The sequence below is a fragment of the Lycorma delicatula genome, chromosome 8 (assembly GCF_047948215.1).
Source record: "Lycorma delicatula isolate Av1 chromosome 8, ASM4794821v1, whole genome shotgun sequence".
Classification (NCBI taxonomy): Eukaryota; Metazoa; Arthropoda; class Insecta; order Hemiptera; family Fulgoridae; genus Lycorma; species Lycorma delicatula.
In genome coordinates this window covers 140,218,574-140,245,429 of record NC_134462.1, presented here as the reverse complement: position 1 = coordinate 140,245,429, position 26,856 = coordinate 140,218,574, and the positions used below count along the sequence as shown (strand labels likewise).

Below are 26,856 nucleotides of genomic sequence, written 5' to 3'. Positions count from 1 at the left end.
ATTACCCGGTCAAAATAATAAGATTTGAAGAATAAGTACCAAAATATTTAAAAGCCGTCATCGTTTGAAAAGCATTAAAAAGTACTATAATCGACAAGAAAACGTATATTACATTAAATATTAGTAAAATCAGTAAAACTAAACAGACTCCAAAACTAATATAATTTTTTTTTCTACTACAATTAATACACGCGTTTTCTAATATTACATTTTTAACCGCCAAAGATCGATTAAAATCAACATAAAATTATACCGCTATTCCACTCAATTTATTAAACATTATTCGTGGAATTTAAATAAAAATAAAAAAGATATGAAATACGTTTATAGAAATAAAAATACATTATTTTTGTCATAATATTTTGTAACGAATGAAGTTATTATAAAAATAATATATATTTTTGTCAAAATTAGGTAATAGTTATAAAAAAATACATTGTAACATAATTTTATTGAATTGTACATTAACGTTATTATAATTTATATTGTTGTATTGTACAGAAAAATAGTATATTGTAACGTATCGTTGTTTTCTCGTTAAATGTGTCCGTTTATCAAACATGACGTGTTCATAAATTATACGTATATATAAATATTTGTATGTGTATGAATGTTGTATAATTATATATATTACACGTAGTTCATTGACTGTAATTTTTGTATAAGTGTAATAAATAAAAATATTCATAAATACAGTTGTTTTTACTTCATTTAATAATTACGTTCCAGAAATCTACGTCGGTAATACACCGATTTTCCTTATACGTTAACGAAATCATACGATTAACTTATATTTACAACTAACAAATCCCGCATCGTATGGACGGTGCGATTTGTACAATTCCCGTGCTTCCTTTCGGCTCTGGTAAATACCGTTCTGATGAAAATAATATTGTAAAAGAGCAAATCGCTTATGCGTTTAATTATAATACTTCTTGTTACATATAAGCTATCGATTTTCTTAAATTAAGTGAAAAGCCAAAAAATTTAAAAAATAATAACCGTCTCTCGACAAGAGAGGCCTGATAAAGTCGTTTTTTACTTCCTTGTACGAAGTAAAGGAAGTATTGCGATCGCGACAAATATCGGTTTCCAGATTTCAACGTAAATTTCCACTTTGACCATCGCTAAATCCATTTTGACTAGTTTCAGCGTAACGTCTGTACGTACGTATATATCATAACTCAAAAACTGTTAGTCGTAAGATATTGAAATTTTAGATTTAGAGCTGTTGTAACATCTAGTTTTACACCTCCCCTTTTGATTGTAATCGACTGAACCAAAAGTATCCGTAAAAGCCCAATATCCAAAAAAAAATCTGTATCTTGGACTTTTTCTTCACCGCAGTAATAAGACCTTATCGAGAGCTTTTCAACATATATCGTAAGCGGTACTTATTTTCATCGGTTCCAGAGTTATAGCCAAATAAAATTTTAAGTAATGAAATATTTGGATCTTACAACGGAAGGTAATCGGTTCAGACTTCATGTCCTTTTCTGTTTAATTAACTTTTTTTAATAAATAAAAAAAAGTAATTACAAAATGTTATTTTTTTAAAAATGTAAAATTATTTACAATAAGTAAATAATCTACCTGAACCAACTTTAAGTAGCCACAAACCTAGTGGTTTGTGACTTAATAATAATAATAACAAAATCCAGCGTATTAACAGTCAGTATTATTGTTATCATTAATATTATTACTACTACAACCGTGAGAATCGCTGTCACTCGAGCCAGTTACCCGCACATCTCCTCCTTTGGCACGCGTAGTGTTGTTATTGACAGTAGCATTAGTGCTATTGCCATTAGAATCGCTAGAAGTTGTAACCCTGGAAGATAGGCCGGGTTTGGATAGATAGACCTTAGTCTTGTATTTTTGATAAATTTTACACCCTTTGTAACTCGCTGGGTGTTGGTCGCCGCAGATAACCCAGGAAGCTGGGACCTGTGATGTCTTAAAACAGTTTATAGTCGCACGATTTGCATCGCATTTTACACGACGGTGCGGACGATTGCATTGGTTTTCGGTACGTCCAAAGCGTTGGCAACGTTTGCATTGGACCGCTTCCCTTTTGACATACGCAGCCTCAAAGCGTACAATTGCACGATTCAGAGATTTCACGTTAAAAATTTCCTTATTGTTAGACTTCAGCTCTAATTCTACTAAATAAAGTGGCAGCGGTTCCTTCGTTTGACGATGGAGAACGTTAGTAACATTTCTAACCTCGTGGCTTAAACTTAGTCGATTCATCAACGATTACACCGTTTTGTCTTCCGAGTGATGCACGCCTCGCACGACCACTTTCATGTTTAAGCTTGTCGTATAAAGACCGACATTGTCCTCAAGCATTTTTAACCTGATGATTTTATAATTTTCAACGTCCACCGGTAGAACTTTTACCGTGTGGCCCGATCTCACTGTCGTCAAAGTGTATTTCGTAACATCATTTCCCGTCGCTTGATAGGATAGGGTTACACGAATAGGATAGGAAGAACACGAAACTAAAACGCAAAAAAAAACGAAAACTTACTAACAGCCTGAAGAAAAACACATCTGCACTGTTACACATCGGCTGGTTAACTATAATAACAATAAAAAAAATATCACAAGTTATTAGTCAAATAAAATGTTATGTATACATAAACTTAATGCCTGTTCTTTTGCGATTTACTCCGCCTTGAAGCGACGACAGCTTCCTAGTAATTACCGACTCTAGGAGTGTACTTGAGAGCTTGAGCTGCAGACGTTCTGAATCCATCGTCCAGATTATTCGCGATATACTTTCAAGGATAAATAAGATTGCGGTACCGGTACCGGTTCCTGGCCGTTGTGGCATCGTCGGGAACGAAAGGGTCGATGAGGCTGCCAAGAGAGGTGCAGCAAATGGCATATGAGACAGACTTCATGAGATCAGTCCGTGTAAAATTGCGGGCTTAGTCGAATAGGTTCTGGCTGCGGAGTCCTCCCACGGCAGTACATAACATCCGGAAGAATGTGCTCCAGAAACCTCTTTCCCCAGCGACAGAAGAAACCAAGTCATCTTAACTCGGCTAAGGATTGGACGCATCAGACTTACTCACGCTCATCTATTTGGCCCTTCTCAGAAGATCTGTGAGGCTTGGGAGGTCAAATGATCCGTGAACCATCTGCTCTCTGATCGCCCGATCTTTGGAACCGTCCGACAAAACTTAGACTTGGAATCGGATATGAAATTTCTATTAAACCAGAAAGAAGGTATAAAACGTCTGTTGCGGTTTCTCTCCTACAATAGGGAAGAATACGTTTAATGATTTTTGTCTGATTTATATATTTTAGTTTGTATTTGTTGTTGTTACTTGTCTACGTTTGCTCTTTATTGTTTATGATTTTTGTTGTTTTACGCAGCGCTACATGATAGTGTTGCTTTAGTCGCTAATGACTGTAATTGTTGATGAGACTGTAAATAAAAGCATTTAAAGAAAAAAAAATTATTTACTTCTAAAAATGTATATATGTAATTTAATAGGCATTATTACATATGCGTATACGTAATAAATAGATTTGGTGAAACATCTGATTGTTTAATATTAATTGAAAATTACAATCTAGAATCGTATTACGAGGGTTGTTTTTTTTTCAAGATCCGATCGGTCGCGAAATAAAAACCGCGCAAAAATCGGATGAACCTTTGTGTTCCATATGTGAACCGTATGTGTTGCGCAGCGTCTCTAGTATGGCCTTCAATCACGCCGCGTCACTTCGTTTAGTTCTGAACACGCAGCTAGCACGTAAACATGTCTACAACAATAGCATCTCCCGCCGAGTGAAATGCGTGCGGTAATTCGATTTCTTCAGGCTGAGGGGTGTAATGCGGCTGAAATTCATCGACGAATAAGTAATGTGTACGGTGAAACTTCAACGAGTGACAGCACAAAGTGCGACAATGGTGCAGGAACTTTAAAGCAGGACGTACAGATGTTCATGATGCAGGCGGTCAGGGAAGGAAGCGAGTGTCAACCGATGATCTCGTTGAGCGAGTGGAGGCGATTCGAGAAAATCGTCGGTTCACAATTACTGTATTGAGCGATTCGTTTCCTGAAATTTCAAGGTCGGCTCTCTACAACGTTGCGAGTGAGAGACGTCAGTACCGCAAACTGTGTGCGAGAAGGGTTCCCAAGATGCTGTCCGACCATCGCAAAACAATGAGAATGGACGCCTCCCTAACGTTTCTCCAGCACTACTATAATGAAGGAGAAGATTTTTTGAACAAAATTATCACAGGGGACGAGACGCAAGTCCATTTCGAAACTGAAGAAACAAAAGAACAATCCAAACAGCGGATGCATTCTCATTCTCCCGATAAACCGAAGAAGTTCAAGCGAACCTTCTCCAACAGAAAGCGTACGGCTACTGTGTTCTGGGACCGGAATGGAGTTCTGTTGGTGGAATTCATGGAACGCGGCACGACCATCACTGCAGCCTCATACTGCGTGACTCTTCAACGTCTACGAAGGGCGATTTAGAATAAGCGGAGAGGAATGTTGTAATCAGGCAATGTCTTTCTCCACGACAATGCTCGGCCGCACACTGCAGCTGTAACAAAGAAGCTCCTGCAGCGTTTTCGTCGGGAAGTGTTTGAACACCCATCATACAACCCGGACTTGGTTCCATCCGATTTTCACCTCTTTGCTCACATGAAACGCCGGCTAGGAGGACAACATTTTGGCACAGACATCGAGCTGCAGACCGGCGTAGAAACACGGCTGAAAACACAGGCGGCTCCGTTCTATGACGAGGGTATTGGAAAGTTGGTACCGCGCTACGACAAATGTCTAAATCGGAGTGGCGACTGACTATGTAGAGAAATAGCGTAACCATGTAAGTACTTGTTACAAATAATTTTTTTTTTTATTTTCACTGTGGTTTTAATTTCGAGACCAATCGGACCTTGAAAAAAAAATAACCCTCGTATTTTAGGATTTCCTAGTTTAATTTCTGTTTAATTTTATCTACACTGCAGTTAACTACAGAGTGACTGAAAAATAGACCCTCACAAGTAACAACATATTTAATGAAGCATACATACCCGATCTTTAATAAATTGCAAAAAATTCTTATCTTTTAGTTCATTACTCCAATAATATTGTGCACAATATTCACCCTAAGTCGAAGTTGATCATCATTTTCGTTTCTTCCTCTTTATTTTTATCATCTTCTCTTAATCTTTTTTATTCTTTCTTTAATTTTGACACTTTCTTCATCTTTATATTTACCTTCCCTTAATCTTTTTATTCTTTCTTTGTTTTAACATTTTCTTCCTCTTCATATTCATCTTCTTGTCGTCTTTTTGAGATGTATTTCTTCATGTTACCTTTCTTTTTTCTGTATGATTGTCTCTTTTTCATTTTTGATTATTCACCAAATAATCAAATAATAAAAACTGAATATTTTACACCGTAAGGACGAAATTAACATTTGTAACCAGTACACAGTTCACTAAGCGGTATAATTTAATTAATAACTTTTATTTATATGACACACCAGAAATCTGAAACTTTTGTTAATCAGCAACTCACGAAGATACGAATAATACTGATCTAATAATAACAGTAATAAAGGGACCTTTACTCTATCCTAATATTTCATGTAAGAGTGTTGAATTAATAATCGTATAAATATTTGATGTTAATAAAAACCAATATTTCAGCAATTGTGTAACTGTCCTCTTTATTAAAGAATTGGAGGATCGCATCTCACTTTCAAATGAAATCTTTAAATGAAGTGCAGCAGAAAATGTGTATATGTAATTTAATAGCCTACAAGGAAGTCAGGTGGTGTCCATATCAGATTTTTTTTAATTTCTAGTACACGGGCGCAGCAAATTTCATTCATTATTTTTTATTTATTTTAAAATTTATCTGATAAAACTCCATACAAACTACATAAATTAAACACGGCAAACAATAGAAGAAATCATATTCATAATTGCAGAATATTCCGGAGTTTTTTTTTTAATTTACAAAAAAGTAGTCGCAAATTCTGTGTACTTCGACTTCTGTTTTGGAAACTTTTTCTCTAGACTCATCCTATGCGAGAAAAGAATAAAAAACTGCACTTAATCGAGAGTCCTTGCTAAGAGCCAAATAACTTTGCAATCGACAAGAACCCTGTACGCCTTTGAAAAGGTATAACGCTGTAGGTGCTACGACATCAGATGGATTAAATATCTCATCTCACTGCGCCAGGACGACCCTCACATGATCGGGAGGCCCTCAATCGCGAGTCTGTCCGGCCGGGCACCCTCCGACGTCTTATTCCCTGACGGGACTTTTCAAGGCGTGTAACTTGTCTAGTATTTTCTTGACGAAGTTCTCTACTAACGAGGCGCAAATACGCCGACTGCTTCTCATGATTCTCCCGGCCACATCGTCAAGAGCGGATCTTCCTCTGCAAAAGCCGTACTGGCTAGCAGAGCCCATCTTCCTCCTCCACCGCTAGATTCATTCCATCTCCCTGGATAACGTTGTTCCATCTGCAATTTGGTGCAACCTTTCTCCTTGTTCGTCGCTGATGTCACCCGAGTTTAAAGAGAAAAGGTCCAAATGAGAATGTAAAAAATGAATTTTCAGTGACAAAGATCGTTTATAAGCCGATCGTGGTTTTCAGTTTTTTTGTTTTCAAGAAAACCAGTAACGACATCTTTGCATGACTTCCATGCTGCTAGTTCTGTAGGATTGAGTATGCTGTCAAATTTATTTTCACTAATTAATTTTCTTATTTGTGGCCCGATGAATATTCTCTCTTTTAATTCGGCTTTGCTTAATCGTGAAAATACCTCGGCTAAATATTTAAAGCCGTCTCCAACTTTATCTAATGCTTTTACAAATTTCTTCATCAGACCTAATTTTATGTGTAGAGGTAGTAAAATAATACGATCCGCTTCGACAAGGGGAATATTGACGACATTCTCCTTTCCTGGGGTAAACTGATTTCTTTTTGGCCAGTCTTTAATTAAAAATTGCATAGTGCGTATCTGTAGCCCGACTGTCCTGCAAAAACAAGAAACATGTACTTTGTAAAGCCACTCCGGAGATTGAGAAGAAGCCCTATTGCTTTTAGGTCAGCGTTCATCATGCTGAACTTGAGTGTTGATCGTACTTAATAGCTTTTAAAATGTTTGACATACTTTTTTTTCCTATAGCATGTGCTACCGGTATAGAAGAAAACTTGTTCCCTTGAACACTCGCTAAGCAACAGTGTTGTATCCTACACAACACTGCCTTTAAGATTCTTTTTGACAAGTCTACAAATAAACGCTGATCATAAATAATATATGAACGTCCAGTTCAGACATTAGCTCCCTAAAATCATGGCAAGACCAAATTAAACCGTCTCTTCTAAAGTATTTCAATAAAGTTTAGTTTCTATTTCTACATACTCAAATTTTAGTATCCCTGTTTAGCAAAAACCATTCTTTAAGAAGTGAACCTAGGAGGCATGTTGTTTCAACAAATGCAAGTCACAAATTAGGTCGCTCAGTTCTGCTTATGTGATGAGGTGAGGTTCAGTATTTGATTCTTCTGGAATGTAATTTATATCTAAATGAAACATTGTGTGTTTCTAATCGAAACACACGCTCTCACAACTTAACAAATTTTGATGTTCAATAAAATAATATCAAAAGTTCTTCTGTCTAAAAACTTTTCACTAAATTAGTGGAATCTCTTATGAAATGATCTTTATAATACGTTCATGATAAAATCAGTACCGCAACTAAAGAACACAGCAAGTTGTACCAAGAGCTGAACTCATACTGAGAAAAAAAAAATTCATCACGTTGAATTACTAATTACTTGACTCGCTGACATGTCTACATATATCTTGGCTTGATATAAAATTACATCATTCGATTGTTATATATAGAATATAAGTCTACAACGTGCATCACAATATAGATCAGATGTGAATAAGCAAACATACAGATGTACTAACTTATTTGCTGATTCACTGAATTTGTACTTTCTTCAGATTCAGCAGAAAATATACTATATAGAACACCTCTCTTTTCAGTTTCAAATTTTATGTTGACCAGTGTTATTTTAAGAACATTTTTATACAAACATCGAATGGGATGCAGATAAACAGTTAATATTTAATTTATCAACAGAGTAATATTGTTTTTGTAAAAGAAAATTTTTTAAATGTAATTTAAATAAATTGGCGAGAAGATTTTTCAAACGGTTAAGCAATTTATTAAAAATGGCAACAGATAAATTAATATTCTTCATCCTTGTTAACACACAATTTTTCTATATAAAATCTACACTATTCATATTTATTGAGCACCAATAATAATTGGACAACCCATCTTTATGCCTTAAAAGCTTGTTGTGACTTGAGGGAGTCCCAAGAAATAACATTATTCTTTATACAAGAATATAATTAGGCATAATAATAATTTAGTAATGATGACAACCTTAGTGTTTTATTAAGGCATTTCAGAATAAACCAGTTCACGGTTTCGTGCTAAATGTAAACTACGAATTGGGATTTTAATTAATTTTTTAATTTTTATTTAAATATTCCTAAAACAACCCTTCCTCCTCTATGAATCATGAGACCTTGCCGTTGGTGAGGGGGCTTGAGTGCTCAGGGATACAGAGTAGCTGGACCGAATGTGCAACCATATCGGAGAGGTATCTGTTGAGAGCCAGACTAAGGAATGATTCCTGAAAGAGGGCAGCAGCTCTTTCAGTAGTTGTTAGGGGCGTAAGTCACAATGACTTAAACGGCCATATCAACATCACTCAGTCCTCTGAGTACTGCGCAGCTGAAAGCAATGGAAAACTACAGCTGTTTTTTTTTCCAAGAAAATGTGGCTCTGCATTTTCAAAAGCAATAATGGAGGCGCCTTCCTTGGTAAAATATTCCGGAGGTAAAATAGTCCCCCGTTCGGATCTCCGGGTGGTGACTACTAAGGAAGGGGTCACCAGAAAAGTAAAAAATAACATTCTACGAGTCGGAGCGTGGAATGTTAGAAGCTTAAAAAAGGTTGGTAGGCTAGAGAATTTAAAAAGGGAAATGGATAGGGTAAACGTGGATATAGTAGGAATTAGTGAGGTTCGGTGGGAAGAGGAAGGCGACTTTTGGTCGGGTGACTTTAGAGTAATTAACTCAGCGTCAAATAATGGGCAGGCAGGAGTAGGTTTCGTGATGAACAAGAAAATAGGGAGGAGAGTGGAGTATTTCAAGACGCATAGCGATAGAGTCATTGTAATAAGGATAAATTCAAAACCTAAACTGACAACGATTGTTAACGTCTATATGCCTACAAGCGCCCATGATGATGATGAGGTAGAATGTGTATACGAAGAGATTGATGAAGCAATTAAACACGTAAAAGGAGATGAAAATTTTATAATAGTTGGAGATTGGAATGCAAGCATTGGAAAAGGCAAGGAAGGAAATATAGTGGGTGAATATGGGCTGGGCAAAAGGAATGAAAGAGGGGACCGACTTATAGAGTTTTGCACGAAGTATAATTTAGTAATTGCCAACACCCAATTTAAAAATCATAATAGAAGAATATACACTTGGAAAAAGTAAGAAATATAATTTGTTTACATCAAAAATTAATTTAAATGTCAGGAAAAGATTTTTGAAAGTGTATGTTTGGAGTGTCGCTTTATATGGAAGTGAAACTTGAACAATCGGAATATCTGAGAATAAAAGAATAGAAGCTTTTGAAATGTGGTGCTATAGGAGAATGTTAAAAATCAGATGGGTGGATAAAGTGACAAATGAAGAGGTATTGCGGCAAATAGATGAAGAAAGAAGCATTTGGAAAAATATAGTTAAAAGAAGAGACAGACTTATAGGCCACATACTAAGGCATCCTGGAATAGTCGCTTTAATATTGGAAGGACAGGTAGAAGGGAAAAATTGTGTAGGCAGGCCACGTTTGGAGTATGTAAAACAAATTGTTGGGGATGTAGGATGTAGAGGGTATACTGAAATGAAACGACTAGCACTAGATAGGGAATCTTGGAGAGCTGCATCAAACCAGTCAAATGACTGAAGAAAAAAAAAAGGAGATTGGAATGCAAGCATTGGAAAAGGCAAGGAAGGAAATATAGTGGGTGAATACGGGCTGGGCAAAAGGAATGAAAGAGGGACCGACTTATAGAATTTTGCACAAAGTATAATTTAGTAATTGCCAACACCTAATTTAAAAATCATAATAGAAGAATATACACTTGGAAAAAGCCAGGCGATACTGGAAGGTATCAGATAGATTATATCATGGTTAAGCAAAGATTTAGAAATCAACTCGTTGACTGCAAAACTTACCCTGGAGCAGACATTGATAGCGATCATAATTTGGTGATAATGAAATGTAGATTGGGGTTTAAAAACCTGAAGAAAAGGTGTCAGATGAATCGGTGGAATTTAGAGAAGCTTGAGGAAGAGGAGGTAAAGAAGATTTTTGAGGAGGACATTGCAAGAGGTCTGAGTAAAAAAGATAAGGTAGAAAATGTAGAAGAAGAATGGGAGAATGTTAAAAAGGAAATTCTTAAATCAGCAGAAGCAAACTTTGGCAGAAAAAAGAGAACTGGTAGAAAACCTTAAATTTCAGACAATATATTGCAGCTGATGGATGAATGTAGAAAATATAAGAATGCTAGAGATGAAGAAAGTAAAAGGAACTATCAACAATTAAGAAATACTATTAAAAGAAAGTGCAAACTAGCGAAAGAAGAGTGGATTAAAGAAAAGTGTTCAGAAGTGGAAAGAGAAATGAACATTGGTAAAATAGACGGAGCAAACAGGAAAGTTAAGGAAAATTTTGGGGTACATATATTAAAATCAAATAATGTGTTAAACAAAGATGGTACACCAATTTATAATACGAAAGGCAAAGTCAATAGGTGGGTGGAATATATTGAAGAGTTATACGGAGGAAATGAATTAGAAAATGGTGTTTTAGAGGAAGAAGAGGAAGTCGATGAAAGGGGATAAACAATATTGATATCTGAATTTAAGAGAGCATTAAAAGATTTGAATGACAGAAAGGTTCCTGGGATAGATGGAACACCTGCAGAATTACTGCGCAATGCAGGTGAGGAAGCGATTGATAGATTGCACAAACTGGTGTGTAATATTTACGATAAACGGGAAGACTTCAAAAAGAGTGTTATGGTCATGATACCAAAGAAAGCAGGGGCAGATAAATGTGAAGAATAGAGAACAATTAGCTTAACTAGCCATGCATAAAAAATCTTAACTAGAATTTTATACAGAAGAATTGAGAGGAGAGTGGAAGAAGTGTTAGGAGAAGACCAATTTGGTTTCAGGAAAAGTATAGGGACAAGGGAAGCAATTTTAGGCCTCAGATTAATATTAGAAGGAAGATTAAAGAAAAACAAACCAACATACTAGGCATTTATAGACCTAGAAAAGGCATTCGATAATGTAAACTGGAATAAAATGTTCAGCATTTTAAAAAAATTAGGGTTCAAATACAGAGATAGAAGAACAATTGCTAACATGTACAGGAACCAAACAGCAACAATAACAATTGAAGAACATAAGAAAGAAGCCGTAATAAAAAAGGGAGACCGACAAGGATGTTCCCTATCCCCATTACTTTTTAATCTTTACATGGAACTAGCAGTTAATGATGTTAAAGAACAATTTAGATCCGAAGTAACAGTACAAGGTGAAAAGGTAAAGATGCTACGATTTGCTGATGACATAGTAATTCTAACTGAGAGTAAAAAAGATTTAGAAGAAACAATGAACAGCATGGATGAAGTCCTACGCAAGAACTACAACATGAAAATAAACAAGAACAAAAAAAAGTACTGAAATGTAGTAGAAATAACAAAGATGGGCCACTGAATGTAAAAATAGGAAGAGAAAAGATTACGGAGGTAGAAAAATTTTGTTATTTGGGAAGTAGAATTACTACTTCCCAAAGTAGGACAAAGCAGGAGTGATATAAAATGCCAAATAGCACAGGCAAAACGAGCCTTCAGTCAGAAATATAATTTGTTTACATCAAAAATTAATTTAAATGTCAGGAAAAGATTTTTGAAAGTATATGTTTGGAGTGTCGCTTTATATGGAAGTGAAACTTGGACAATCGGAATATCTGAGAATAAAAGAATAGAAGCTTTTGAAATGTGGTGCTATAGGAGAATGTTAAAAATCAGATGGGTGGATAAAGTGACAAATGAAGAGGTATTGCGGCAAATAGATGAAGAAAGAAGCATTTGGAAAAATATAGTTAAAAGAAGAGACATACTTATAGGCCACATACTAAGGCATCCTGGAATAGTCGCTTTAATATTAGAAGGACAGGTAGAAGGGAAAAATTGTGTAGGCAGGCCACGTTTGGAGTATGTAAAACAAATTGTTGGGGATGTAGGATGTAGAGGGTATACTGAAATGAAACGACTAGCACTAGATAGGGAATCTTGGAGAGCTGCATCAAACCAGTCAAATGACTGAAGACAAAAAAAAAAAAAAAACAACCCTTTTACAAAATGTATCCAACATAAAAATTATATGCCCTTTGATCACGCTAGACACATTTTTTCTAACTGCTCCTAAAATGGTGCCAACAGTATATAATAATAATGACCCTTATTAGTAGTTACTGACTATACTAGTCAGTGCCATTTAAAAAAAGACTTAGAAAAACAGTGTTTCAGTATTTAGTCAAATATTATTTTACATTATTTGCATTTTAATATTTATGCCAGGATTATAATATCCTTTTACTTTTGATAATAATGCCAAAAGCAGTTCCACAAATGTGTGTGTCACTTTGTGTGATAATATAAACCAGGCTTCTTGTGTGCTGTTTGGGCTTTGTATCAGATTCAGTTAATACCTATATATGAGATGCAACAGTATAAGCTGATACTAAATCATAATATTGTAACTAAAGTTATTTTCAAATTTATTAACTTACCTTAACCTCCTTAAGGTAACATAGAATTAACTTTAGTCAAATGCCAAATAAATTATACGACTGCGATGCAATTTAACTAAAAATTACAAAAATATATCTATTTCTCTGCTTATTACTATGATGAGTCGTTTGCATCTGGGCCCTTCAGCCTGAAGGTTCAAATTTCCTGATTTTGTTTCGTATTTTTCAGTTGCTGCAGATTTCATTTTTCATCGACAAAAAAAGGTTAAAGAAAAGCAACAATTATTAGGAGTTTCCCTGTAGTTGTCGTAACAAATAAATAATTAAAACAAAATAAAAGGTACATGACAAAATAAATATAATACTCAAAAGACAAAATGCGTAACAGCACGATGATAATATCTAGATTATCACAGCAACATATAGTAATTATCTTTTAAATAAAATAGAGAAATCCTAGAAAAATAAATACAATAATACAATAAATATATAATAAATAAAAACACTGTCAAAATGAAGGCTAGCAAAATACACAAACTGTATTCTCAAAGGAAACAATTTTATACGCATACAAATTGCTAACAATCACAACCGTTACACATAGACTACTTTGAAAATCCCATCGCATTATTACAGGGTTTATAATAAATTTTTAATTTAAAAGTAGGTCTATAAAATATACTTATATTAACAGTACAGTTATAATATTTAGGAGTAAATACATTAAGTTTACATTACGTAAATTTTCTAGAATTATACAGCATTCTATATTTTGAATGACCTCATTAGAGGTATCGTGCTGTAAACTACTAAAATATAGAAAGGTTGTCATGACATTTTCATACTGACAAACCCTTTATTTATTATCGATTGACATCTTCATCTAAAGGCATTGGAATATTTATTTAACAAAACAGTAAAAATTCACGACTACCTTTGTTACATTACAGAAGTTTGTTTACAAATGTTATTTTTTAAACCGAATACAGGTAGTGCATCAAATTTCTTCTAATCCTATAATAAATACATTGACAAATAAAGAAAAAAATGTTGCTTAAATCGTTTTATAATATTTTTACTATAATGTTATATACACAATAAGCAATACAAACTGAAATTTAGTTCTAAAACAGAAAAGCTCAATTATTAATTACATAAATATTTTTTAATTCGCTAAATATCAAATAACAGAAAATATGTGAAATAACCTCATTTTACTTATTTAATTTATGGACCTATTAATTCAACATATATTTTAACTAGAAAGATGAGTAAATGAAACATTATGGACGTATAAGCTCAGAAAATGAGGGATGAATAACTATAATAATACTTTAAACATTACTAACCTGTCGGTCACAACTATAGCTCAATATTTAAAATACTTTTCAATAGTTAAACTGTAATGATGGAGATATTAATATGAACTGTACAGTTAAACTTACTCCAACCCAAAACAGTTTATATGTATGTAGCTTAAATTTAAACTATGCAACTATGCATATATAGTCTTAACGCAAAATAATAATTTCTTAATTATACTAAAATATAAACACACACAACTGGAATGAAAGTAAATGGTGAAAAAAATCTGATGTGATCACCACATGACTTCCTTATATGTCTATTAAATTACATACACACTTTTTTTTTTAAATGAAAAGTAAATATAATTTTATTTCATTAATAACTTCTGATATTTTTTCACATTTTTTTTTTTATAGTAATTATTGAATTATTATTTACTGTAATTTTTTTTACAATCAGAGGTTAATAATTATTAATAAATCAATAAATTTAAATTTAAAAAAAAGGCGATGAAGTCTGATTTGAACCAAAGTGCCTTGTAAGATCCAAATATTTCATTAATTAAAATTTTATGTGGCTATAGCTCTGGAACCGATGAAAATAAGTACCGCTTATGATATATCGTTGAAAAGCACTCAATGAGGGGTTATTATTGTAGTTTTGAAAAAGTCCAAAATCTAAATTTTTTGAATTTTGGGTCCTTCACTTTTGGTCCATTCGATTGCAATCAAAAGGGGAGGTGCACGACTAAATGTTACAACAGTCTTAAATAAAAAATTTCAACATTCTATGTCTAATCATTTTTGAGTTATGCGAGACACATACATACGTATGTAAAGACGTTATGCTGAAACTAGTCAAAATGGATTTAGGGATGGTCAAAATGAATATTTTCGTTGAAAAAAGAAAACAAAATTTTTCACAATTACAATAAGTAAAAAACCATTTACTTAACAGGAAGCTCTTACATTGCCAAAATTTTTACAATCTGTTTATTTCCTAATCTTAAGTAGTGATTCTATATTTATAATTAAAAATAAACTAGACATATTCCTTTTTTTGACTAGGCAAGAGAGAATTCTAGAAAATACATTCTAAAATACCATATGATATGATCGCATAAAAACTAATTTAATTAAAATTTATCCGAGTTGCGATTGATTAATCTATTTCATAAATGTAAATAGAAAATAGAGGAAGTATTTAAATATCCTTAAGGGAGATTAAAAAATTAAGTGCATTATCAACTTTCCTGTTATCTTATCCTTTGTAGTATGCTCATGCAGTACAATGACCTGAAGTCTGAAGTAATAATGGTTTTTACTAATAAACTCCAGGAGAGTAAATAATAAGAGTTAGCGAGGCATTTTGTAATCAGGGCATGGAATGTTAGAAGTCTAAAAAAGGTTAGTAGGTTAGAAAATTTAAAGAGGCATAAATTTTAAAGAGGACAAACGTACATGTAGCAGGAATTAGCGAGGTTCAGTGGGAAGAGGAAAATGACTTTTAGTAAGGTGATTTTAGAATAATTAACTCAAATACAAATAATGAGCAGGTAGGAGTAGGTTTGATAATTAACAAGAAGATAGGAAAGAGAGTAGAGTATTTCAAAATGCATAGCAATAGAATCATTGTAATAAGGATAAAATGAAAATCTAAACCGACCACGATTGTTAACATCTATCTGCCTACAAGCCCCCATGATGATGATGAAGTAGAGTGTGTATACGAAGAAATTGACAAAGCAATTAAACACATAAAAGCAATAATAGTTGGAGATTGGAATGCAAGCGTTGGAAAAGGCAAGGAAAGAAATGTAGTGGTTGAATACGGGCTAGAAAAAAGGAATGAAAGAGAGGACCGACTTATAGAGGTTTGCACGAAGTATAGTTTAGTAATTGCCAGTACCCAGTTTAAAAATCATAACAGAAGAATATATATACAATGGAAAAAGCCAGGTGATACTGCAAGGTATCAGATAGATTATATCATGGTTAAGCAAAGATTTAGAAATCAACTCGTCGACTGTAAAGCTTACCCTGTAGCAGACATTGAAAGCGACCATAATTTAGTGGTAATGAAATGTAGACTGGAGTTTAAAAACCTGAAGAAAAGGTGTCAGATGAATCAGTAGAATTTAGAAAAGCTTGTGAAAGAGGCGGTAAAGAAGATTTTTGAGGAGGATATCACAAGAGGTCTGAGTAAAAAAAAGATAAGGTAGAAAATGTAGAAAAGGAATGGGAGAATGTTAAAAAGGAAATTCTTAAATCAGCAGAAGCAAACTTTGGCAGAAAAAAGAGAACTGGTAGAAAACCTTAAATTTCAGACAATATATTGCAGCTGATGGATGAATGTAGAAAATATAAGAATGCTAGAGATGAAGAAAGTAAAAGGAACTATCAACAATTAAGAAATACTATTAAAAGAAAGTGCAAACTAGCGAAAGAAGAGTGGATTAAAGAAAAGTGTTCAGAAGTGGAAAGAGAAATGAACATTGGTAAAATAGACGGAGCAAACAGGAAAGTTAAGGAAAATTTTGGGGTACATATATTAAAATCAAATAATGTGTTAAACAAAGATGGTACACCAATTTATAATACGAAAGGCAAAGTCAATAGGTGGGTGGAATATATTGAAGAGTTATACGGAGGAAATGAATTAGAAAATGGTGTTTTAGAGGAAGAAGAGGAAGTCGATGAAAGGGGATAAACAATATTGATATCTGAATTTAAGAGAGCATTAAAAGATTTGAATGACAGAAAGGTTCCTGGGATAGATGGAACACCTGCAGAATTACTGCGCAATGCAGGTGAGGAAGCGATTGATAGATTGCACAAACTGGTGTGTAATATTTACGATAAACGGGAAGACTTCAAAAAGAGTGTTATGGTCATGATACCAAAGAAAGCAGGGGCAGATAAATGTGAAGAATAGAGAACAATTAGCTTAACTAGCCATGCATAAAAAATCTTAACTAGAATTTTATACAGAAGAATTGAGAGGAGAGTGGAAGAAGTGTTAGGAGAAGACCAATTTGGTTTCAGGAAAAGTATAGGGACAAGGGAAGCAATTTTAGGCCTCAGATTAATATTAGAAGGAAGATTAAAGAAAAACAAACCAACATACTAGGCATTTATAGACCTAGAAAAGGCATTCGATAATGTAAACTGGAATAAAATGTTCAGCATTTTAAAAAAATTAGGGTTCAAATACAGAGATAGAAGAACAATTGCTAACATGTACAGGAACCAAACAGCAACAATAACAATTGAAGAACATAAGAAAGAAGCCGTAATAAAAAAGGGAGACCGACAAGGATGTTCCCTATCCCCATTACTTTTTAATCTTTACATGGAACTAGCAGTTAATGATGTTAAAGAACAATTTAGATCCGAAGTAACAGTACAAGGTGAAAAGGTAAAGATGCTACGATTTGCTGATGACATAGTAATTCTAACTGAGAGTAAAAAAGATTTAGAAGAAACAATGAACAGCATGGATGAAGTCCTACGCAAGAACTACAACATGAAAATAAACAAGAACAAAAAAAAGTACTGAAATGTAGTAGAAATAACAAAGATGGGCCACTGAATGTAAAAATAGGAAGAGAAAAGATTACGGAGGTAGAAAAATTTTGTTATTTGGGAAGTAGAATTACTACTTCCCAAAGTAGGACAAAGCAGGAGTGATATAAAATGCCAAATAGCACAGGCAAAATGAGCCTTCAGTCAGAAATATAATTTGTTTACATCAAAAATTAATTTAAATATCAGGAAAACATTTTTGAAATATATGTTTGGAGCTTAGCTTTATATGAAAGTGAAACTTGAACGATCAGAGTACCTGAGAAGAAAAGATTAGAAGCTTTTGAAATGTGGTGCTATAAGAGAATGTTATAAATCAGAAGGGCCAATAAAGTGACAAATGAAGAGGTGTTGTTGCAAATTGATGAAGAAAGAAGCATTTGGAAAAATATAGTTAAAAGAAGAGACAGACTTATAGGCCATACATTAAGCCATCCTGGAATAGTCGCTTTAATATTGGAGGGACAGGTAGAAGAAAGAAATTGTGCAGGTAGGCAATGTTTGTAATATGTAAAACAAATTGTTAGGGATGTAGGATGTAGAGGGTATACTGAAATGCAACGACTAGCACTAGATAGAAAATCTTGGAGAGCTGCATCAAACCACTCAAATGACAAAAAAAATTAAAAATTACAATGTATAAAACACTAAAAAAAATGTGTAAACACTGATAAATTTATATAGATAGTGTACCATTTTAAAAGTGAGCATTAATAAAACATGAGCACAATAAATAGTTACAATACATAAATGACATCAATGAATGAAAAATTCCATTAGACAGGATATAACAGTATATGTTAACGTGTAATTCCATACACTGTACAAGACAAAAAGATCATTTGGCATTAATAATGGCCTGTTGTAGACGAATGATTTCAGCCAAGCTAACATTAAACAGGAATAGTAATATTTTTATTTGATTACACCACTCCACAATCACTAATTCAACAGTTGAATTTAAGCGTACCAACTAAGAGACTAAACAGGACATTAAACTTTTGGACTGCTTTTATTTGCATATTATATGATTTTGGGTACTTAACATTGCACAATTGCATCACTGCCAAACATTTTTTTCAATTTGAATATTTTATCCTTCTCCACAGAATCCCCCCCCCCCCTAGCCAATGAATAACATCAAAATAGGACAAGGATTTATTGTAAACAAATGAGAAAAGGTAGGTGAAGCTCTACCTAGAGAAAACTTCAGCTTCCTGGATAGAAATCATGCATAATCTAATTCAGAAAAAGTGTTTGTACATGTGATTGCAAACAAATCTTTATCTACAGTAATAGACAATAACTGAGCCTTTTGAATGCATTCAATCCATCCCTCACCCAGTACTAGCCTTCTTTCTTTTTTTCCCGTTTAGCTTCCGGGAATTACCGTTCAGGTATAACTTCAGAGGATAAATGAGGATGATATGTATGAGTGTAAATGAAGTCTAGTCTTGTACAGTACCCAGTATTAGCCTGTTAATTTCCTCTCTAAAATAAAAGCTTTTAGTACTTATTTTTGAAACATATGAAATTAGTTTATTCTTAATGTCCATTTTTTTATATGACTGAATAAATTAACAGTATTATAAAATATATCCTCAGTACTTTGACTTGAAATCAGTATTATAGTGTCATTGGGACATAAAAAGAAGTTAACTGGGATGTATAAAATTAGGAAGGACTCCATGATAATCGTTCAAATTATAAAAACGTTCATATGGGTTCAATTTATACAGTTACTAAAAAAAAATTTTTCTGATGTAAAAAAAACATTTATTTATATGTAAAACTAATTCTTTATTCTGTGATTTAAAGGTTACAAGCAAAACAAATCGTGAGTAAGAAAATACTAATTTGAATATTACAATTAGCTACCCTACAATTAAAGTGCACATCAGCCTAACCAAAATAAATTTTAGACATACATACACATTACTTTGTCATTTTTTTATATTAAGTCATCAGAGTGAGTATTTGGTCTCATAAGGGCAATGGTAATTTATTAAAATCACAAATTAATAGAAACAGAGAATACTATAACAAAATGGATACAAAAATAAATGTTATTAACATTAATATGTACAAGAGAAATCATTTACAAAGAAAAAAACTGTTATGATTTATAACAGATTTTTAAGATTCCAAAGTTTAATAACTGTACAAGAAATTATCTTCTCACAATTATACTTTACTACATAATTATTTACAAATTACTTTCTGTATTACCAAGGGGGACAAGGAAGGTAAGATTAATGTAGTATGGAAGTGATGTAATTATTACAGCCTGTCAGGAAAAAAAGACTTTTAACAGTGAAAGAAATTTTCAGATTAAGTAGTTCCTGAGATTACTTCTAGCTTACAAAAAAAATAACTATGTGTATACACCCAAAAGTTGAGCGATGCCAAATATATAATTGAACTTAAGTCACCTTTTAAACACGTCTACTGTTGCAGAATCAACCAGATGAAGCAAAAGTAAAGAGTAAACATTTATCTATTTAAGGTAATCACTTACTTCTATTTAAGATTGGTTGTGTGTGTGTGTGTGTGTGTGTGTGGGTGTGTGTGCGCACGTAAAAAAAAATTGACGGTAAAGACAAGTTATTGCATTCCACTACAACGACGAGTAACATAATATATAATACATAATGAATAACGATAAGGATTGTGTTACTAATATCTAAACTTACCAGAAGCACTCATAGTATAAATAACTGACTGACAATTGATGATGATCAGTTAATAAGTTGAATAACGACCATAAAATCGAAAAACATTTAACAGTGAACGCGTTTGCCGTTCATAGACAAACAGTACAACCAACAACGCCCTCTCTACATTCTACAAATTATTTCGTGTGCCGGCAAGTGACAATTCATGCCTTGTCTAAAAACAAGCTTATTGCCGATTGGTCAATGATGTGAACATATGCACTTTTTTTTATTTCATGCACTCCTCACAAACGAAAGAGCAAACGAACTTTGTCAAATTAAATTTAACTCCAAGTCAACAGTATTAATAAAATATTAAATTGATGTTGCAGATATTTTTCTGCGGCTTACCTAATACTACACAGGGAATGACGTCACAAACTGTTTTTAATTAGATTTAAAAAAAATCTCGTACAAAAGCATGGTTATATCCCACCACAGATAGACCGGAACAGAACGCAAGCAGAGTGTATCCCGCTACTAATCGCAGAGCTTGCAACTGGGATTTTCTTATTATCTGGCAGGTATTTGTTTATTTTGTCGGTTATACATTATTTTTGTTCATGGACGGAATTGTGGATTGCGTTCAGATTCTTTCAGACCAGACGTGAATGATATTATTCTTAAAATGGACCACTTCAAGATAAAAAAAAACGATCTGACCAACTACACTCATAAAAAAAGAGTTGTCTGTACTGTTCTCAAAATTTCCTTTTTTTAAGTAATTATATTTTTCAACAGACTATTACAAATTCTTAAGTAATAAAAATATTATTATATTTGATTTTTAGATTTTTTTATCAGTTGGATAGTTTGTTTAATATTCAAGAATGGATGAACCCAATTTAACGAAATTTGGGCTTCAATGCTGACTAACTAAAATTCTGATTAATAGGCATCCACTCTCAATTTATAACTTGTTCATATTTACTTATGATGCATTGTGCAAAAAATAAAAAAAAGTAGTAATGAGATTTCAAGTTATATATTTTGTAGATATATTCAAATTGGAAGGAAATTTATTGTATATTATGAAGATGACTTGGGTATATTTAAAAAAATTTATATTCCGCACACCAGTCAAATGACTGGTGTGTGGATTTACATTTTACATTGGTGTGTGGACTGTTGTGTGTTTTACATTCTTGTCTGTTCTGTTCTAACAACTTAATCTCAAAATCAGTAACATTGTAAAAAAAGAAAGCTTCCCAAGTTGTTTTCAAAAACAAAAAAAAACAAAATATGCAAGATCTTGCAGCAAATTAAAAGATCACCAGATTTATACAAAGTTCAATTCAAAGACAGTGATTGCATTAAATACATTGGCCAGGCTGAAAACACATTCACCCACACCTGACCCAAAACCACTCACCACATTACCTGTGGTTGGTACCCCTTATTTCACATTATACCTGTGGCCATTTGTCTTTCCTTCTGCCTTGGGATTCACGATGTTACATCCTCTAATTCCCTTTGTTTCCACCACAGTACCTCTTCAACAGATTTCACCACCTTTTCCCACATTGTCTTGCTGGAAATCATTCTTTCCACAATATTAACTGATGTGAAAGTACCTACCTCATCTTTGAGTTCTCTTATCTCTGCATGCCATCTTTTACATTTAAACACAGCAGTATGCTCCACATTATCTTCTTCTGAGTCGCCATACATGCAGTTAGGGCTATCAACTTTCCCTACCCTAAATAGATACATATTGAAACATCTGTGCTATGTAAGGAACTGTGTCATGTAAAAACTGACATCTCCAAATTTTTGCCTAACCCATTTCATTAAGTCTTTAATCAGTGTTGTGGTTCCTCTCCTAGTCTTCTTTTCTCATCAGTTCTGTCATGCCCTCATAGTCTGTACTCTGGCTTTCACCTTTACCGCTTCTTTAGAGAGGCTCGTCTTCTACATATAAATTTGTCAAGAGGTGTTATGGAAAATAATTGTATGAGAAGGAGAAAAGCACTAGCAGGTGGCAGGATTAATAAAACTTATCAGGTGACAAGAAAAACTAATCAGGTGAGTTTTGGAGGAAGTCGATGATGATATCAAAAGAGATTCTGTTTCAAGATCAACTTGAAGATCTTAAAGAGAAAAGTAATAAGGCAGTAAGAAAAATTGATATACAATCAGAATTATTGTTTTTTAAGAGAAGCATTTTTCTAAATTCACTAGTTATACCAAATAAATTGGTATGACAAGCTTATAAGACTGGAAAAAACCAACAACTTACAAAAAGGATAATTGTTGATATAACAAAGAAAGCAGAAGCATACAAGTGTGTGGACAACTGCATCATAAGCCTCACATTTCTTGCAACAAAAATACTCGCTGAACTAGAGGTGAATCGAATGTGTATGGAAGGTAAACAAAATGAAGACCAATTCAGTTTCAGAAAAAACATGAACTGGAAGGCCATTGGCCTACAGATTAATCTCTTAAGGCAGACTTAAAACAAATAAAGCCACTTGTTCTACATAATGTAGAATGAAACAAGTAGATATAGATGCTATATATGATAAGGAGATGAAAATGCTACATCTCATAAATGGAAGTACGGATAGAAATGATAAGATCAAAAGATGGAGGTAGGAAAGTTTGGATTCAGAAAGGAGCAAAAGAAGGGTGTGTCTCCTTTTCAGATTAACTCAAGCGTTCTGCTTCATAAGGTTGTTTAAAATTTACACCATTGTCTTGTCCTCTAATTAATTCTCTTTCAGGTTAAGAATTGAAAAAGTCCATTCAAAGATTATCGCAAAATAATATTACTTTTCTGCTAAGAAATAGTTTGAAATAAACTACAAAATACTACTACTATAAAATAAAATTACTATCAAACCTACCTGCTGCTATTGTCCAATATGTTGAATACCACTTTACAATTTCAGATTAATGAATGTAATACAAATTACACTGAACAGACTGAAAATATATGAAACCTACAGGCAGATCGGTAACTAATCAGTTCCTAACATTCTAAACAATACTTTATAAAATAAATCCAGCAGAATACTTTAAAAACTGAACTCATCAAAACTAAGTCAATCACTGAATGAAGAGCCTACTGATTTTCCTTAAACAATTAAATATGGCAATCCGGTACAAGCTTGGTATACCATTGTTATGAATAATCTAACATGTTGGCGTGTTGCCACTAATTTGGTAGTAGAAGAATATGAAGAGGGTAAAATGTCACATAATTGAGGAGTAATTACATTAAAGTTAGATTAGCTCAAAAAGAAAAACCTACCAGGTTGGTCTAATGGTGAATTTGTCATCACAAATCAGCTGATTTCAAAGTCTAGAGTTCTAAGGTTCAAATCCTTGTAAGGCAGTTACTTTCATACGGATTTCGATACTAGATCATGGATACCGGTGTTCTTTGTCGGTTGGGTTTCAATTAACACAAATTAGCAAAGACAACTATAATTTTCTCTCTCTGCAATAAATATGTTTGTGATAAACATAGCAAAAGTGTAAAATGTGTAACTTGTGAACTAGAAAGTGATGAATCTGATTAATTCTTTTTTCTATTTTTCTTTACAATATAAATAAGCACAAAAATGTAGTTTTTTGTATAAATAAAAGTTCTGATATAAAATTAGGTGCTTCTTGTTAATTTTACCTCCATTTTATTGTTGCAAATAAGTATCAAATTATAACATCAATGTGCATTATTAAATTGGTAAGTGGACACAAAATGACCCTCCCTTGTGGATGTGCAAATCTTTATAGAACGCGGTGTGCCTAGGGTTAACTATAGTTACAATTATTACATATAGTAACTATTAACTCCGTCTATTAACTACAGTGCTTCGAGAAGAACATCATGATGAACCCCATTAATAGTGATGGTCACTGAAATCACCAATTATTAGGCAAGGTAAAGGAATCTATGAAAACAGACTGGACAGATCATCCTCACTGATCTCAGAATTTGGTAGAAGAAATAAGTTACAGATATTCATTTTAAATGGTGCTGATATCTTCACTGAGACTGCAGGGATGATTGTCACTAGCGTAATATGCACGGCTAATACGATTTCCTTCAGAACAGCCACACCATCATGTTCTCTGCCCACAGTTTGATGGTCACATCTTTCGCATACGTAACCATGAAAGGATACATTATCCTCAAGGCACAGGTGAATCTCCTGCATACACAGTATTAAAGGGTTTTCTTCCTTTAGTAGGATTTCAATATCCTCACGGTGAGAATGGAGACCGACCATAAACATTATAATAAATAATATTTTTATCCATAAAAATACTCTTTTCCTGTTATAAATAACTCTGCGTGCAGATTATTTGTTGAATACTAACAGTTTCTTTCTACTTTGTGTTTATAACTTTTAGAAAAGGATCAGAAGAAGGAGAAAGGAAGTGAGAAACAAGAAGGATTAGGTTAATAGATGAGTTGAAGATTGGAAACAACTTAGGAGACGAAAGGAGAAGGCTTGTGACAGAAATAGATGGAGACAGAAGTGATGTAAGGGGCTTGCAATCAGAACACCAGATGATGATGAATATTGCTTCAATGTTAAAAAATAATCGGTTGGAAATTCTCATTGACAACGTTAAAGTATAAAATAATTTTTCAATGGCTGTATAATAACGTTTGAATTACACAGCTGGAACCTGTATCGCATAATGAGGGTCATTATGAAACAGATTCTCATTATGATACAGATGTTCAACCGATCAAAAGCCTACTTTTTTTTAAGAACTGACCAATCAGAAGCGGATATTGTTTAATGTATCACTGTATTTTTAATTTGATTTTAATCTGATTTAGTAGTTAGCAAGCAGAGGTTAATTTGAAAGTATACCGACAGGTAACTAAATTTCTATATTACACTGTTTATCCTTTTGTTAATTATTTTGGATTCTAAGGAAGAAATATCTTTTATACTGATCGATATTAAAAAAAAGGCAGAACTTGTGATTAATAACCTGTAGCCACAGAAATGTATTGTTTAATGTATTTTTTGAATAATTAAAAAAAAAACATTCTATAAACAGTGTATGTCATTGATTTAAATCGATAATCCCAATATTTTCTGCCAAAAAAATATGGCATGCAGCTCTTTATAATGGCTATAAATGCACTCTTGCAAAGTTTGTGACACTCGTCAAGGTTTCATACTGTATTGTTCATAGCTCAAATTTTTTGACATATGGGAAAATGTCTTGAATAATACTAAGGGGTAAAATTGAAAACAGAATAAGAGGTGTGCTGTAGCGGTTGTTATTTAGAAATAACAACTGAATATTATTTATGTTTATCTTAAGATAAGCGAGTAATCTTTTCTTGTTTTGTTTATAAATGTTACTTAACACTATAAATAATGTTCACTGTTGATATTTCATACAAATAATGATTTTTGTTTTAAACAAACGGCAACCTTTCTGAGAAAAATAAAATGTTTAACAAATTTGGAATATTTTAAAGATTTCTAAAAACCTGATAATCACCTTCACATTCCCTCTGAGTACCAGTCTAAACTTGATACAAAAATTGAGTGTCAATTATTTAATTAACAGCTCTTCCCCCAGAGCTGGTCTTTTATTGTGTATTTTAGAGCGTAGTTAGACTTCTAATAATAGTTGCATGATATAATAATAGAAGCATGATATTCATACACAGAATTTAATTTTTAAATTCATATATTAACTGCAGATCATATATTTATCACACAACTTTAATAAGTATGATGCGATAAATATATTTTTTGATAAATTGAAAAATAATTCAATAATAGTTAAAAATTTCACGTATTAAGCCATCACTTTCATCCACATCTATTTCAGATAATTTAAAATTCCATTCTTTTAGATATAAATTATAAAAAATCATCAATAGGGTCATTCATTACAACAATCAAACTAAAAAAATTATTTCTGTTAGCTGTTGAATTCTGATTTGAGTTTTAACAGTTAATATTAACACCATTTCTTTATACCGCAACTAACATAGATGACAATTAAAAAATTTGAGATGTGTAACATTATGATGGAACACATTATAAATTGTAGAAAATAAGAGACAATATGCTATATCTGACTTTTCATAAAATCATTGCTGATGCAGTAAACTTACTGTACACTGTAACTGGCACTTATAGTGTTGAGATATTTTAATAATCTTTACCGACGCAGGTAAGAAAAGACTATTATGTGCCTCTGTTCTTTATCTGGAAGGTTCTGGGTTTCAAATTCCTACTAGGCTTAGTATTTTTCAAATTTTACAAAATCATACCCATTCATCCTGCACAGCTATAATTGGACATTAGACTGCGGTTTCAACAGCAAGAAAATAAAT

At 33.0% G+C, this 26,856-nt stretch overlaps 1 protein-coding gene across 1 annotated transcript in view; it reads left to right on the top strand.

Annotated features, from left to right (window-relative positions):
• The window catches only part of LOC142329244 (uncharacterized), a 175,002-nt gene extending 149,549 nt beyond the window's left edge, over nucleotides 1-25,453 (top strand). Inside the window, exon 3 of the mRNA XM_075373654.1 lies at nucleotides 24,891-25,453. Within this exon, the coding sequence (XP_075229769.1) occupies nucleotides 24,891-24,943 (53 nt within the window). The 3' untranslated portion in view covers nucleotides 24,944-25,453. The remainder of the gene's footprint in view (nucleotides 1-24,890) is intronic.
• Nucleotides 25,454-26,856: the final 1,403 nt, after the last annotated feature.